General features: G+C 45.5%; 1 protein-coding gene across 1 annotated transcript; it reads left to right on the forward strand.

Moving 5' to 3' along the window:
- The first annotated feature begins 15,427 nt into the window (after window positions 1–15,427).
- LOC128119566 (olfactory receptor 9) lies at window positions 15,428–16,366 on the forward strand. Its single transcript, XM_052752897.1, has one exon. It carries the CDS (start codon window positions 15,428–15,430, stop codon window positions 16,364–16,366), a length of 939 nt encoding a protein of 312 aa, XP_052608857.1.
- The last annotated feature ends 398 nt before the right edge of the window (window positions 16,367–16,764 follow it).

The raw sequence follows: 16,764 nt of genomic DNA on the forward strand, positions 1-16,764 counted from the left end.
GAAACAGCCTAAATGTCCTTCAAAACTGTGGTTTCTAGCTCCAAATCTTCAGGTGTGAGTATACAGGGTGGAGTAGCTGCAGAAACTAAGAAAATATGATGGTATCATGGTGGGGTACTTGAGAGGGAATAGGATACAGGAGATATTTATTAGGAAGCTAAGAAATGGAGAGGGGGTTCCAGCTAGGGTGGAGAGACAAGGGACAAATCACACCAAGGTTGTTTGAAAAAGCCTCTAGGAATAATATTTTATAGTTACCCCAACTTATACATAATACATATAATTGTATGTGTACACACACACACACACACACACACACACACACACACACACACACACTTTAAAGGAAGTTAATGAACTTGGGCTGACAATACTCCCCATAAGGACCATAGATGAACAAAGGCCCTAGTATCAGGCATGAGAAACCTTTCAAATCGTTGGCCAGGACAGTCCAGATATCTCCCAAGGCAATATAGACTAGTGACGTAGCCCTTTGTCGCCTCTCAGAGGTTGAGGGTGATTGCTGAAGACACAATGTACTTAGGACCAGGACTTGGATTACTGGAGCTGGATCTTGTTGTGGAATGTTATTTTAAGATGTGTTACATTCATTTGTGCTGTGGAATATTTGTTTATTGATGCAAAGATGTGTTGCATTCTTTTATGCTGCATTTGTTTAACTCTGTGAAGCTGTGTTACTTTGCCTGCCTAAAACACCTGATGGGTCTAATGAAGAGCTGAGTGGCCAATAGCAAGGCAGGAGAAAGGGTAGGTGGGACTGACTGTGGTGGTATTGTGTTCCCCAAAATATTGTGCACCCTAATAAACTTGTCTGGGGTCAGAGAATAGAATAACCACAATATTATACATAGAGGATAGGCAGTGGTAGCACACGCCTTTAATCCTATCATTCCAGAGGTAGAAATCCACCTGGATCTCTGTGTGTTCAAGGATACAGCCAAGCATGGTGACTCACGCCTTTAATCCCAGAAAGTGAGCCTTTAATCCCAGGGAGTGATGGTAGAAGGATATATAAGGCGTGAAGACCAGAAACTAGAAGCATTTGCCTGGTTAAGCCTTTAGGCTTCTAGCAACAGTTCAACTGAGATCCATTCGAATATGAGGACTCAGAGGCTTCCAGTCTGAGGAAACAGGATCAGCTGAGGAAATGCGAGGTGAGGAAGCTGTGGCTTGTTTTGTTTCTCTGATCTTCCAGTGTTCACCCCAATACCTGGCTCCAGGTTTGATTTTATTAATAAGACCTGTTAAGATTCATGCTACAACTGACAGGCAGAGAGAATAAATAGGAGAAGAAATCTGGGAAGACTGAAAATCAAGGAGAAGGAGAAGGAGAGAGGACTCCAGGGGCCAGCCATCCAGCTACACAGCAAGTAATGTAGAAGTAAAGCCATGTAAGAAGAAAAGAAAGGTATATAGGAAGGTAAAAGCCCAGAGGCAGGAGATAGACAGGATAATTTAATTTAAGAAAAGCTGGCTAGAAACAAGCCAAGCTAAGGCCAGACATTCATAAGAAACAATAAGTCTCCATGTATTTATTTGGGAGCTGAATGGCAGGCCCCCAAAGAGCAAAGAGTAAAGAATAAAAAAACCCCAGCTACATCTTGGCATTCAATGTGGGGCTCTCAAATATCCCTAGAGCCTGAGAAATCTGGAAAAAAAAAAAAAAAAGGATACGGCTCCTTTAAGAAACCCTGCTGTACAGCAGAGCACTTACACAGATTTTTTTTTCACGATAAGTAGAAACAAAAAACTAAGTAAAAAATGCCTGCCACAGTGCAGGGCATTGGCATTCCAGAGTTGGGGCGGGGGTGAATGTGGTTCCAGGTCAAACACACCTCTGACCTGCAGGTCTATGGGCTTAGGCTTGGCTTTCACAACTGGAGAAGTGGACGGAGCCAGCCAATAGAGTCACATGAAGGACCCAGCTGCAGCTTAGCAGTTTAAAGTTTGCTCACACGTAAGAAAGACTAAAGATATGCAGTAAAGACAGATCCAGACAGAAACAAAACAAAACAAAATAAAAAAAACAAAACAAAACAAAACCCCCTCTAAACAGGTTCCAGCATGTAAATGGCGTAGGCTTAAGAAAGACAAGAAAATGAGTATAGACAGCCATAGAAAGAAACAAATAGTTTAAAAATAATGAAGTCTTTAAAGAGGGAAGTAAAGTAAAATAAAAAGTGTAAGCCACATCATGTTCAGGATCTAACCTGAAAGCCTGCTTCCTGTGGTTTCACCTCCATGGTACTGGAAAATACTGCAATCTGCCGAGGGAGGGAAGCAGTTAATAGTGCAGCACCATGAACCACAACCACGACCAGAACAGCAAGATATCCATGACCACGCAGTAAGTGGCGCTCACAGGTTGCTGTTCACTGGACTTAAGGCCACTCAGTAGGAGGGAAATCACACTTGGTACTAGAAACCTGGCCAGTTTTCCCAGCGAGTGAGATCATGAAACTTAGAAAAGGATTTACCACTGTCCATTTACTAGACCAGCATAATTCCTTTCTGCGTTCTAAATCGTATCCTTATACCCACAGTATAAAGATATATATACTTTATACCCCTTCACCAAAAAGTTCCCCCCCCTCACCAAAAAGCTTCTCTTGACAGTAAATGGAGACCACCACAAAACCCCACAACTGGACACCGTGGCAGAGATCAACAGACTGTGAAGAGTCCAGGCCCCAAAGATACATCTACATCACAGTTCCTGCATCTGTGGCACAGGAAACGGTGGAAGAGAGGACAGGAAGCTGATCAGAGCCAGGATACCAGGAAGTCTGTTTGAAAAGGCTGTCCTAGAAATGGCCGCACGAACAAGATGTAAGCAATGGTGATATCAAGGGACACGTTAACTCGAAAAGGAGAAAACTATGAGGAATCATCCCTATACAAAGGCAACTAATGGATGCTTGAGAGGGAGGATTAGCTCCTTAAAAAGAACTCAGCAGGTTGTAGTTATATATTTGTTCATACACACATACAAATATATATATGTGTGTGTGTGTGTGTAACACTAACAAAGACTATAAATTTGAGAGGAGGGCAGGTGTGGGAGGGGTTGGGAGGATGGTACCTGGGAGGGGCTGGAGGAAGAAAAGGGAAGGGGGAAGTGATGTATTTATATTTTAATTAAAAGTGAATAAAATGTAAAAATATTACATTTTAAGAAAATTATTTTATGTGTATGAATGTTTTCTCTGCATGCATGTCTGCACCACTTGCATGATTGGTAGCTGTGGAGGCCGGAAGAGGCACTGGATCCTCTGGAACTGGAGTTATGGACGGTTATGAGCAGCTGTGTGGGTGCTGGGAATTGAACCCAGGTCCCCTGGAAGATCAGCCAGTGCTCTTACCTGCTGAGTCCCCTCTCCAGCTGCATACCCCAAATCAGAATGATTCTTTTATATAAAATTCCCAGCGTATATAAATTTACAGAGAGACACTGGGTTAGTGGTTGCCAGCCAAGGCATGGGGAGGGAGAGGAATGGGAATGGGCTGCTACAGTTGCACAGTTTCCTTTTGGTGTCATAAAAAATTTCCAAAATTGGTTAGTGGTGATGGTCATATGACCCCGTGAATCTAAAATCCACTGAATTAAGTATGTTAAAGGAGTGGATTTTATGGCCTTACATTATACTTCAATGAAACAGCAAAACAATAATAAAAATAAAAGTAAGAGTTCTTCTGTTGCCTCTCTCCATCAAAATAAACGTCAGTCCTTCTGTTGCTCCTCCCATCAAAAAAGAAATAGGAACAGCAGTTTTTATTTTGGTTCGCCCCAGGAAACATCTCCCGTTTGGTTTCACCATTGGTGGGAAGGTGGCTACTGACATCTAGTGGATAGAGGACAAACGTTCTAAAATGCGCGGAACAACCTCTGGCTCCACACGTTAATGGTGCTAAGGTTGAGAAATCCTGCCTTTAGTCAAGCTCCGTCACGAAGGAGCAGAGCATAGGGTGCATCTGGCGCCTCCCACAGCCACCAAGGGCCTTCCCTGCAGTGCCGTCCGCTCCGCTGAGGACAGCTGTTAGATTGAGCTCAGGAAATTCACTGTCAAGGCTGAATCACAGTCATCTTTTTAGGACTGTCCTTGGGGGAAATTTCTGTCTGGTTTTAGTTCCAAGGATAGCTGTTCTCTTTATCTCATGGAGCTGTTAACTCTGGAATGGACTAGGCTGTCCTTTTGGAGTTGGCTGTTAAACAATTTTGAGACAAACTTGGGCCTCCCCCACCACCATACAAAGGGCATACATAGGTCTTTGGATGTTTATTAGTTTTCTGCTGACTCCGTTTTATATCAGTGCCTTTAAAAAGTAATTTCCTTTCTCTTTTGTTTCCTGCTTTAAAACTTTGTCATAGTTCTGTGTTTTATACAGTCTGATAAGCTACCTATGTTGCACATCTGGACTGAATAAGCAAATATAAATAGTGAGGATCATAGATAACTGTGGGATGGAGGTGGGAGGAGTCTGGCAGAGCTCAGGGTGATGAGACAGAGCAGTGAGGACCATGCCTGGGATCCATAACCTCCCCACAGGCTGCCTTCTCTCCAGCTCCAGGAGCCTGGCTGCAAGGCAGGTGTGAGGGAGGGAGTTGGGGTCTAGAGGCTGTGTAGGACAATGGTCTCCTGATGTTGGAAGGATCTGGGTGTTCAGAGAATAAGCAGGCAAATGTGGGCACAGATCTAGTCAGGAGGAAGAAGAGCCTGAATGTGGGCAGAGCAGGGGGTGTTGTTAGGGAGCGTCCTGCACTGGGAGCTAGAGATTTGGCCTCTGGATTTCAAGTCTCAGTTCCATCTTTATTGGCCACATAACTTTGCAGTCACTTGGCTCTTAGCTTTCCTGTCACCAAAACAAGGCAGTAATAAACACCTTTGAGGGCCAACACACCAGGGCAGACATGAGGACAAAACCGGATATCACTCAAATACTGTGTTCATTGCCGAGCAGCAAACTTTCCCCTTTTTTTAAGTGTTGAGGGACAAAAATAATTATGAAGTTACTGGGGTGGTAATTACTGCTGTGCTGTGTGGAGATGCCCTCATTTATAGCAGGTAATTCCTGCTGCAGAGTCCCTGGGGCTAGGAAGCTGGGGAAGCAGGCCTGAAGGAGACAGGAAACTGAGGGTGACCTCAGGGAATTAATTAAAACTTAACAGCTTTAGGGAGAAAGTATTTGCTAATCATTAAGTTGCATCTGGACAGAGGCGTGTTAGGAGTAAATATGATCTGGGGTGGAAGGGGGGTGGAGAGGCCAGTGCTTGGCTTAAGTTCTCTCAGGAGCTCTCTCTTATTGCCTGTAAGAGCTTCACTCACTGTTTTTCATTCAAAAACAAAAACAAAAAACCTCAGCCCAGGAAAGGCAAGAAGGGACTCAGGGCCAAAAGCTTTTCCAGGTGTGTGTGAGTGTGTGTGTGTGTGTGTGTGTGTGTGTGTGTGTGTGTGTGTGTCTGTGTCTGTGTGTTTTATGATCTCTTGGGAAAAGTCCAGCAAGAAGGGACTCAGGGCCAATAGCTTTTCCAGGGGTGTGTGTGTGTGTGTGTGTGTGTGTGTGTTTTATGATCTCTTGGGAAAAGTCCAGCACAATTAGCACAGTGTTAGACTCTTGAAGCCATCTTGTTTCAGTTTTTGAATCATGTTTGCTGAAATGTGAAATTATGTGCAGTAAAACTGGCGCTATTAAGTATAAATTTGACAAATGCATAGTCATGCAACCATAATCAATATGTAGCCTCCACAATTCCTCATGACCCTTTGCAGTTAACCCTTTCCTGATCTGTAAAAGTCAGTGACCTGCTTTCTTTCAAAAGGGTCACATTCCATTGCTAAATGGTCTCTTGTAGGAAAATGTCGATGCATATAAAACCGCCACAAAGCAAGTTGTAGAAGTGAGATACTTTTAGATAAGCTTTCCTTAGTATGCCAGTGAAATGAAGCCTGCTTTAAATTTTATATATGCCTCAATGGCAATATATAAGACCACACTGTAAAGGAATACATACACATACATACAGTCCTCTGGAACAGTGATTCTCAACCTTTGGGTTGTGACCCCTTTGGCAAACCTCTGTCTCCAAAAGTATTTACATTACGATTCACAACAGTGGCAAAATCAGTTATGAAGTAATAATGAAATACTTTTGTGGTGGGGGGGGGTCACCACAACACAAGGAACTGTATTAAAGGGTCACAGTATTTAGGAAGGTTGAGAATCACTGCTGTAGAATAATCAGAAGAGTGAAATCTTATATGACTTTTGTAAATTAAAACAGCTTACTTATCAAGTTGTCTTAAGACAGATGCAAATAGCTAGACGAGGGCCTGGAGAGATGGCTCTTAAGAGCACTGACTACTCTTCCAGAAGACCTGGGTTCAGTTCCCAGCACCCACATGGCAGCTCACACCTGTCTGTAACTCCAAGATCTGACACCCTCACACAGACATACGTGCTGGCAAAACACCAATGCACAACAACAACAACAACAACAACAACAACAACAATAACAGCAGCAACAACAACAACTAGCTAGTTTAGGTAGAGTAAATTGTTCTAAAACTGACCTTGAACTAAATCTTGGTCACCTTGGTAGAGTATATGAGACAAGAAAGATGGTTTTTGGTGTGAATACTAAGGCAAGCTTCAGGCTAGGGCTTAAACACTGGAACTGAATCCTGTAAACAACGGGTCTGAATTCTACAGAACTTCTCTAAGGGACCAACTCAGCTAGAAGGTGGAGGCACAGGATTCTCATAGATGTCCTATAGGTGTAACTTGGACTGCCTTGAAATCTATCCTGCTCCTGCCGTGGGAAGGACGAGGAAACCCCAAGCCACGATTCTGTATGCAGTTGCATAACCCTGTTTTCTTGAAAGTGGCTCCAGTTGTTTTCAGGCACCAACTTTATATTCGTCAGCATCTTAGACACAACCCCACTTCACTGGGGATGAGCCATGGCTGACATCACACACAGCCCCACTGCACCAGGGATGAGCCGTGGCTGACATCACACACAGCCCCACTGCACCGGGGATGAGCCGTGGCTGACATCACACACAGCCCCACTGCACCGGGGATGAGCCGTGGCTGACATCACACACAGCCCCACTGCACCGGGGATGAGCCGTGGCTGACATCACACACAGCCCCACTTCACCGGGGGTGAGCTGTGGCTGACATTACACACAGCCCCACTGCACCGGGCATGAGCCGTGGCTGACATCACACACAGCCCCACTGCTCCAGGGGTGAGCCGTGGCTGACATTACACACAGCCCCACTGCACCGGGCATGAGCCGTGGCTGACATCACACACAGCCCCACTGCTCCAGGGGTGAGCCGTGGCTGACATCACACACAGCCCCACTTCACCGGGGATGAGCCGTGGCTGACATCACACACAGCCCCACTTCACCGGGGGTGAGCCGTGGCTGACATCACACACAGCCCCACTTCACCGGGGATGAGCCGTGGCTGACATCACACACAGCCCCACTTCACCGGGGGTGAGCTGTGGCTGACATTACACACAGCCCCACTGCACCGGGCATGAGCCGTGGCTGACATCACACACAGCCCCACTGCTCCAGGGGTGAGCCGTGGCTGACATTACACACAGCCCCACTGCACCGGGCATGAGCCGTGGCTGACATCACACATAGCCCCACTGCTCCAGGGGTGAGCCGTGGCTGACATCACACACAGCCCCACTTCACCGGGGATGAGCCGTGGCTGACATCACACACAGCCCCACTTCACCGGGGGTGAGCCGTGGCTGACATTACACACAGCCCCACTGCACCGGGCATGAGCCGTGGCTGACATCACACACAGCCCCACTTCACCGGGGATGAGCCGTGGCTGACATCACACACAGCCCCACTTCACCGGGGATGAGCCGTGGCTGACATCACACACAGCCCCACTTCACCGGGGATGAGCCGTGGCTGACATCACACATAGCCCCATTGCACCAGGGGTGAGCCGTGGCTGACATCACGTTCATTTCCAACCTCTGTGGTGTTGGCTGCTGGTCCCTTCTGTTTCGTATTGCTCTTCAGTTCCCTCTGCATGACTTCTGCTGTGTCCCTCCACCAGGGCACATCTCAGACTCTGCATTACTCACCTACAGAGCACATGTGTGGAAACATCGTACAGGGGAGAGCGACTCTCCTGTGAGTGAGCAGACATTCCCAAGCACCCTGGGCCTTATCCTGGGCTTCCTCATACCTTGCCCTTTGCTCTTTGACATTCTGGGAATCTTTGCCTGGAGGGACATCGGGGCGTCCTGCCCAACTGGTTGTAGTGTAATCATTCTAGCTGGAGCTAAGGTATTCTAAGAAGAGAACCATGTCCTGCCTTTAGGCTACCAGGCCATTAAAACAACGGTTCCCCACAAACTGGTATTTTCCCAGGAATCTGATGATGAAAGACTGAAAAAGCGGAGACCTGGTGCCAGGCAGAGGGGGAGTTTGTCTCTCAGACTTTTAAAGCAGTTCTGACACACATTAGGCGGCCTTGTGAGAAAGGCTGGAGCTGAGGCAATGATGATTGATGGAGGGACCACACCTTGACCAGGACTGCTTAGTTATGCAAACCTCTTTTTTGGGTAATATTTTATGTACTATTTTCACTACTGTATGCTCAGTGTGTGTGTTTTGTCTGCATGTATGTGTGTGCCAGAAGAAGGCATCAGATCTCATTATAGATGGTTGTGAGCCACCACGTGTTTGCAGGACCTCTTAATCTCTGAGCTACAAAAGACTAACAAAAACATAAGTAATTCTTCAAATTCACCTCACTAAGAATCTTCATTGTTAATACTCTGGTATGTATTTATCTCTCTACCAGAAGAAATTTTGTATTGAAAATTTAATGTTTTCATCATTTAACAATGTATTCCAAACTTCTCATGTCAGCAAATAAATTTTTTGCTTCTCTGATCTTTTTTTATTAAGAAATTTTACTATTCATTTTACATACCAACCACAGATCCCCCTCTTCCCTCCTCTCACCCCTCAAGCCTCCACCCCCAGCCCACCCTCATTCTCTCCAACAAGAAGGTCAGGCCTCCCATGGGGAGTCAGCAGAGCCTGGTACATTTAGTTGAGGCAGGTCCAAACCTCTCCCCCTGCCTCAAGGCTGTGCTAGGTGTTCCACCACAGGCAGGGGTCTACAAAAAGCCAGTTCATGCACCAGGGATGTATCCTGATCCTATTATCAGGGGGCCCCTTAAGCAGATGAAGCTACACAACTGTCTCACTTATGCAGAGGGCCTAGTCCAGTCCTGTGGAGGATCCACAGGTGTTACTCTAAAGTTCATGAGCTCCCACTAGTTTGGTTGTCTCTGTAGAATTCCCCATCACGATCTTGATGCCCCTTACTCATAAATTCCCTCTTCTCTCTCTTCAACTGGACTCCTGGAGCTCGGCCTGGTGTTTGGCTGTGGATCTCTGCGTCTGCTTCCATCAGTTACTGGAGAAAGCCTCTATGATGACGGTTAGGGTATTCACTGATCCGATTACTGGCGTAGGCCAGTTCAGGCACCCTCCCCACTCTTGCTTATAGTCTAAGCTGGGGTCATCCCTGTGGATTTCTGGGAACTTCCTGAGCACCAGGTTTCTCTCTATTCCTATTATGTCTCTCTCTACCATGGTGTCTCTTTCAGCAAATAAACTTTTAAGCTATGTGACTTTACTATAATCTCAGCACTCTAGGTGCTCAGGCAGGAGGATCATGAGTTAGAGGTCAGCCTGGGCTACTTTTAGCAAAAAATGAAATACCCTTCCCCTCAAAAAATATTCTCTCTTAAAAAAAAAACCTCAAACATAAAAATCCTTACAAAGTGTGTGTGTGTGTGTGTGTGTGTGTGTGTGTGTGTGTGTGTGTGTGTCTGCGCTCAAGTGTTTAGAGACCAGAAGTCAGTATTGGCTGTTTTTCTTAGTTTTTTTTTTTTTTTTTTTTTTAAGATTTATTTATTTATTATGTATACAGCATGTATGACTGCAGGCCAGAAGAGGGCACCAGATCTTATTACAGATGGTTGCGAGCCACCATGTGGTTGCTGGGAATTGAACTCAGGACCTCTGGAAGAGCAGTCAGTGCTCTTAACCTCTGAGCCATCTCTCCAGCCCCCCTTAGTTGTTTTTTAATTTGCTTTTTGAAACAGGTTCTCTCACTGAACTTGGGGCACATGGATTTGGCTCTACTGATTGGCCAGCAGGCTCCTGGAATTCACCTGCCTCTGCCTTCTCAATGCTGGAATTACAGGTGTATCACTGTGTCTTTTTTCTTTCTTTCTTTTTATACGGGTGCTGAGGATCTGAATTCAGCTTGCAAGATAAGCACTGAACTTATCTCCAAATTCTCCCTATCATTCCTCACACCACCTCTATCCCTCAGAGAGTCTTTTAAAGAGTAACATTTCAATTTAGAATAGTTTTTAAGTCACAAGAAAATTGCTGATAGCATCTAGAATTCCCATTTACTAAACCTTTTGTTTATTAGTAACACTTGGAATTAATGTGGCATTTTATCACTGTTAATGAACTAATGCATAGTGACTAACTAAAGTCTGTATTTTATTCAGATCTCCTTAGTTTAAAACTTCTTATTTTATTGTTTTGTGTGTATGAGTGTTTTACATTCATGTATGTCTGTGCACCTCACGTGTGCCTGGTGCCCTCGGAAGACAGAGGAAGGCATCAGATCCCCTGGGACCAGAGTTACACACAGTCGTGTGCCACCATGTGAGTGTTGGGAATCAAACTCAGGTCCTCCGGAAGAGCAGCCAGTGCACTTAACCACTGAGCCATCTCTCCAGCCCCTAAGATTTCCTTAGTTATTACTTAATGTCCAAGACCCCACCCAAGATAGCGTATTCCATTAGTTGTCATGTTTCAGTAGTTTCTCAGATTGTCTGATTGTGGTGACTTTGACAGCCTTGAGGGATACTGCTCAGGTACTTTGAGGGATGTGCTTCCATTGGAGTCTGTGAGACATTTTACTCATGAAGCTGTGGGAAGAAAGGCACAGGGATGATGTTTTCATTATATCCTATTAAAGATATGAACCTCACCTTTACCAGTGTTGATGCTGACCTTGGTCATTTGGCTGAGGTAGTGTTGGCCAAGTTGACCTATGGTTTATACTCCTTTCCTCACTTACACGAGCAATTTGACACACATCCCACACTTAAGGAGTACAGACTTGTGTTCTCCCACTCTGAGGCAGAGGCCAGAAGTCAACGCTGGATATTTTTTTCAGTTGCTAGCTATATATATATATTTTGGTAACTTGACACAAACTAGAGTTATCTGAGAAGAGACAACGATAATTTAGAAAATTACTCCATGAAATTGGCATGTATGCAAATCTGGGGGACATGTTTTTAATTAGTGGTTGATGGGGGAGGGCCCAGAACACTGTGGATGCTGCCACACCTGGGCAGGAGGTCCTGGGTTGTGTAAGAAAGCAGGCTGAGCAAGCCATGGGGAGTGAGCCAGTAACAGCATTTCTCTATGGCCTCTGCTTTGGTTACTGCCTCCAGGGTCCTGTTTGAGTTTTTGCTCTGACTTCCCTCAGGGATGGAGTGTAACCTGAGAGTTGTAAGAAGAAATAAACCCTTTCTTCCCGAAGTTACTTTTGGTCATGTTTTATCACAGCAATAGAAGGCCTATCTAAGACAGAGGGCAAACTAATACCCAAGTTATTTGGATTTTTTAAAAGAGACGATCTCTTACTCTGTAGCCCAGGCTAGCCTCAAGCTCAGAGCAATTTCTATCTCAGTCTCCCAGTACTTGAATTATAGTTGTGAACCACCATGTGCAGCTTGAAATTCTTAAATATTCAAAAGTGTTTATTATCATTATACTTTTGTTCAAACTTTTATTTCAAATTTGCAAATATAATAGAATAATACCATAAACATTCAAACACCATTTTGAGTTCACCAATTTGTGCTTTCTCTCTTTTTCATATTCTTCTACGTTATTTGAAAATGTGCTGAACACAGTATAACCTTTTGTTCCTAGAATGTTAATATTAATCCAGATTCTTAGAAAAAATATTGTCATAAAAACTAAAACTAAAAAGCAAAGTGACTACTCTAAATTAAGATTTATTGAGGCTTAAAAGTCCTGTTTGGCTTGTGAGTTAACTTATACAAAATATTAGATGTGATAGAATAATTACAGTTCTTTTTAACCCCGCCGTTGATCATACTCGTGTGTGTTTGTGTGTGTGTGTGTGTGTGTGTGTGTGTGTGTGTGTGTGCGCATGTCTGTGGAGGCCAGGAGAGGGCACTAGGTCCCCTGGGACTGACGTAACAGGTGGTTGAGAGCTGTTGGCATGGGAGCTGGGAACTGAACTTGATCCTCTGAGAGAGCAAGTGCTCTTACCCACCAAGACATCTTTCCAGTTTCAAACACATTAAAAGGCTTTTTTCAGTGCACACCTTTAGTCCAAGTAGTTGGAAAATAGAGGTAGGCAGATCTTTGTGAGTTCAAGGCCTGTCTAAGGCAGCATAGTGAGATACTGTCTAAAAAAATAAAAAGTTTGCCAGGTGGTGGTGGTGGCGGCGGAGCACGCTTTTAATCCTAGCACTTGGGAGGCAGAGTCAGGCGGATCTCTGTGAGTTCAAGGAAAGGCACAAAGCTGCACAGAGAAACTCTGTCTCAAACAAACAAACAAACACAAAAAACAAAACAAACAAAAATTTAAAAGTTTACAAAAGTGGGGTTCTTTCTTCTTATTTTTAATTATGTGCAATCTTTGTGCAGGCACGTGTATGTGAGTGCAGGTACCCTTGGGGGCCAGATATGGGCATTGGTTCTCCTGGAACTTATGATGCCAAAATGTAGCATTGTAAACATCACTGTGATGGCACAGGGAGCATTCTGAGTCACATTATGACCAGAGCAGGAAGCCTAGTGATGACACATTGGAGCACTGTGGTGAGACAGGGAGCATTGTGGTGAGACAGGGAGCACTGGGAAGACACAAGTGAGCATTATGATATCACAATCGAACTGTTGTGTCAAAATGTGCTTTGTACAGGCACAACTGAACATTATCATGTAAAAGAAGTATTTTTAAAGGTTTTATTTTTAATTATGTGTCTGTGTGTAGGTATTGGGAATTAAACTTGGGTTCTCTGGAAGAGTAGCCACAGTGCTCTTAACTGCTGAGCCATCTCTCCAGCATGAGTGAGTTGTCCGTAGAAACCAGAAGAAGGTGTTGGATCCCCTAGAGCTAGAATTACAGATGGTTGTGAGTCATCTGATGGGGGGCCGGGAATATGATGGGTTCTTCGGAAGAACAGTTTATGCTATTAATTTTTGATGCACCTTTCTGGTTCCCACACTTTAAAAATTAATTGATAATTAATTAATCGTGTGTGTGTGTGTGTGTGTGTGTGTATGCCTGTGTGTGTGCACATGCGTGCATGCTACAGTGTGCTTATCAAGACTCACTTGTAATTTTTTTTAAAAAGATTTATTTATCTATTATGTATACAGTGTTCTTTGGATGTATCCTTGCAGGCCTGAAGAGAGAGCCAGATCTCATTACAGATGGTTGTGAGCCACCATGTGGTTGTTGGGAATTGAACTCAGGACCTTTGGAAAGAGCAAGCAGTGCTCTTAACCTCTGAGCCATCTCTCCAGCCCCCACTTGTAATTTTTTTTTAAATTTTATATGTTTGGGTGTTTTGCCTGCATGTATGTCTGTGTATAATGTGTATGCACTGCCTGAGGAGGGTGTGTTGGATCCCATGGAACAGACTGGCCATGAGTTGGCCATGTGGGTACTGGGAAAAGAACTCCAGACCTCTGTAGGAGCAGCAAGCACTCTTAACTGCAGAGCCCTCTCCCTAGTCCCTCATTTGGACTCTTTCTCACACCTTCACACCCAAGTGGAAAATGAGCCAAATAGACAACAGACTACCTTGAATAGGAAGCTATTTCTTGATTATCTAACTGGGTTCCAAGCTATGGCCATGTTTTTCTTATTAAGTGACATCATTGAAAGGACCTGCCCTATTTCTCTAGTCTTGATTCACTGGGCATCCCCTCAGGTCCCTCTGTCATCTGCTCTTGTGAGTGCTGTCTTTTCTGACTGAGATCTAAAGAGTATTTCCCATTTCTGACACTCAGAGGCTACTGCTTCTCTCTGCAGCTAGATGGTAAGTCAAAGGCCTGTGTTGGGCTGGGAGTTCTTCCAGAATCAGCCTCATTGTTATTTCAATAGTTATTTTCTTTAGGGATTAACACTATTTTACAAAAGGGTTTACAAATGCTTGCCAGGCCTGGGAGTGTTGTGGGTACAGTTCAGTGTAAGAAGCCAACCAGAATCCACAAGGCCACGTATTCCATCTCCAGCACTGGGAGAAAAGGTGTTTTCCAGGAATGGAAAGAATGCTAAGGACTAATTCTGAGAGCAGGAAAGGCTTTTCAGCCCTTGGGGCAATGGCTGACAATCCCACCTAGAGAAACCAGCCAAGGAGTTAGAGCACAGGGTTTCTGAGCCCAGCTCACTTGGTGCTTAGCAGAAGGACTCTGTACACACCATCTTCCTCCACATGTGCTTTCCCCTTTGTGCTTGGGTGTGAGGAGGAGGACCAGCCAGACCCAGGCCCAACAGCAGGGAGCTTAGGGGTAGGCACAATGAAGGGGAAGCCACTTCCTCCCTGCTTCTCCTTTTCCCCATCTTCCTCCACTTTCCTCCCTCTGTTGAGAATTAGCTCCTCAGGGGATTGATCTGCTGTGGTGTGCTCCAGGGAGGGGCACTCTGAGGGCTGTGGGGATCCATCTGCAGGTAAAAGCTACACAGCGCTTTGTGGTCCTCAGATCTGTGCTCCTGTCTCCTGCTCTTGCCTATTCCACTCACTTTCTGCCTCTGGGTGGACCCAGATTATTTGTTCTCTGTCTGCTCACTCAGTTTTCTATCCACGTCCTCAGCCCCCTTCTTGAAGGAAGCTGCTTTTGCCCTCAGCTTTTTGCTCCTAGCTCCTGCCTGGGTGAGTGGAGCAGACTTGTCTGAGAAATCTTGCAACAGTAAGAGGATCTGCAAGTGTGCCTCATCTTCTCTGGATTTTCTTCCTCTTTGGGAGTTTTTTTTTTTTTTTTTTTGGTGGGAGTCAGCTGAAGTTCTCAGGCTTTTCCTCAGCATCCTCCTTAGCATCTTCCTCAGGATCTTCCTCATCTTCCTCCTCAGCATCCTCTTCAGCAACCTCCTCAGCATCCTCTTCATCATCCTCCTCAGCATCCTCTTCAGCATCCTCAGCATCCTCCTCAGCAAGCTGAGCTGCACTCATGGACGACTCTTCATCCTTACTGCTGCAAAGGTTTCTGGCTGGCTACCCTTCTCTGGCCCCTCTTTTTTCTAGTCTGGCTTTGGGGACATGGGAGGTGACAATGGTACAGAAGTAACAGAGTTCATTTTATTGGGGTTCTCGGGCTTTGGCTTTCTCCAGGGCCATCTGTTTTGGGGTGTGCTGTGTGTCTATGTGGTTACCTTGCTGGGCAACTCTCTGATCATCCTCCTCACACTGGCGGACTCTGCCCTCCACTCCCCCATGTACTTCTTCCTGCGTCACTTCTCCGTGGTGGAGATCCTCTACAGCACCACCATTGTGCCTAGGATGTTGGCTGACCTCAGGTCTTCCTGCCCCATCATCGCCCGGGCCAGCTGCTTCACTCAGATGTACTTCTTTGCCCTTTTTGGTGTTGCCGAATGCTGTTTGCTCGCTGCCATGGCTTATGACCGATATGCTGCCATCTGCTCTCCACTACATTATTCCACGCTGATGGACCAGGGAACATGTGCCAGCATGGTGGGGGCCTCTTACTTTGCGGGCATCATCACTGGCACCACCCACTCTGTCTGCATCTTCACTTTGCCTTTCCGTGGTGCCAACACCATCCATCACTTCCTGTGTGACATCCTGCCTGTGCTGAGACTGGCCAGTGCAAGCACTTTCTGGGGTGAAGTGGGGAATCTCTTCATCACGGTAGCTTTTATCTTCACGCCCTTCTCATTGATTGTGGCTTCTTACGCCTGTATCATTGCCACTATACTTGGTGTTGCAACATCCGAGGGGCGTCAAAAGATCTTTTCTACCTGCTCTTCCCACCTGTTTGTGGTCATACTCTTTTTTGGGACTGGGACTGTTGCCTATATGAGACCCCAGGCAGATTCTCTTGGGGACACAGACCAGATTCTTTCCATTTTCTACACGGTTGTCACCCCCATGTGCAACCCTTTTGTTTACAGTCTGAGGAATAAGGAGGTCATAGGGGCCATGAGGCGCCTCATGAAGAGATACCTTGGGGGTCCTTGACCATACTCTACCTTCCTCCCAAGATCTTGGATCTAAGGGCATTCTTAAGGAAAAAGAGAAGCTGAAACCACAGGGCACAGTCTGTTGTGCATTGGTGTGTTCCACCCACCCCGAGCATCCAAGACACAGGTGTATTTTTCAGAGCTCTGTTTCTGGGACCTGGTCTTAAGACTTTGACTGGGCTTCATGATAAGAGCAGAGCTGAGGACTGGAATGGAGGTCAAGGGGAAGGCTGCTGAGATAACCTTGTGTGATGATGTGATTCCTGGTCATGGCTGAGGTTTAGTGCCTTCCTGGGGTTATGCTCTTGAGATATCCATCTTCCTGCTTCTCCCAGTGAGTCCTTATTGTAAGCCTTTCTCTCTGACATCATTCCCATTTGCTAGTAAGGGACAGGG

This window comes from Peromyscus californicus, unplaced genomic scaffold, assembly GCF_007827085.1.
Source record: "Peromyscus californicus insignis strain IS unplaced genomic scaffold, ASM782708v3 Scaffold_24__1_contigs__length_46423439, whole genome shotgun sequence".
Lineage (NCBI taxonomy): Eukaryota > Metazoa > Chordata > Mammalia > Rodentia > Cricetidae > Peromyscus > Peromyscus californicus.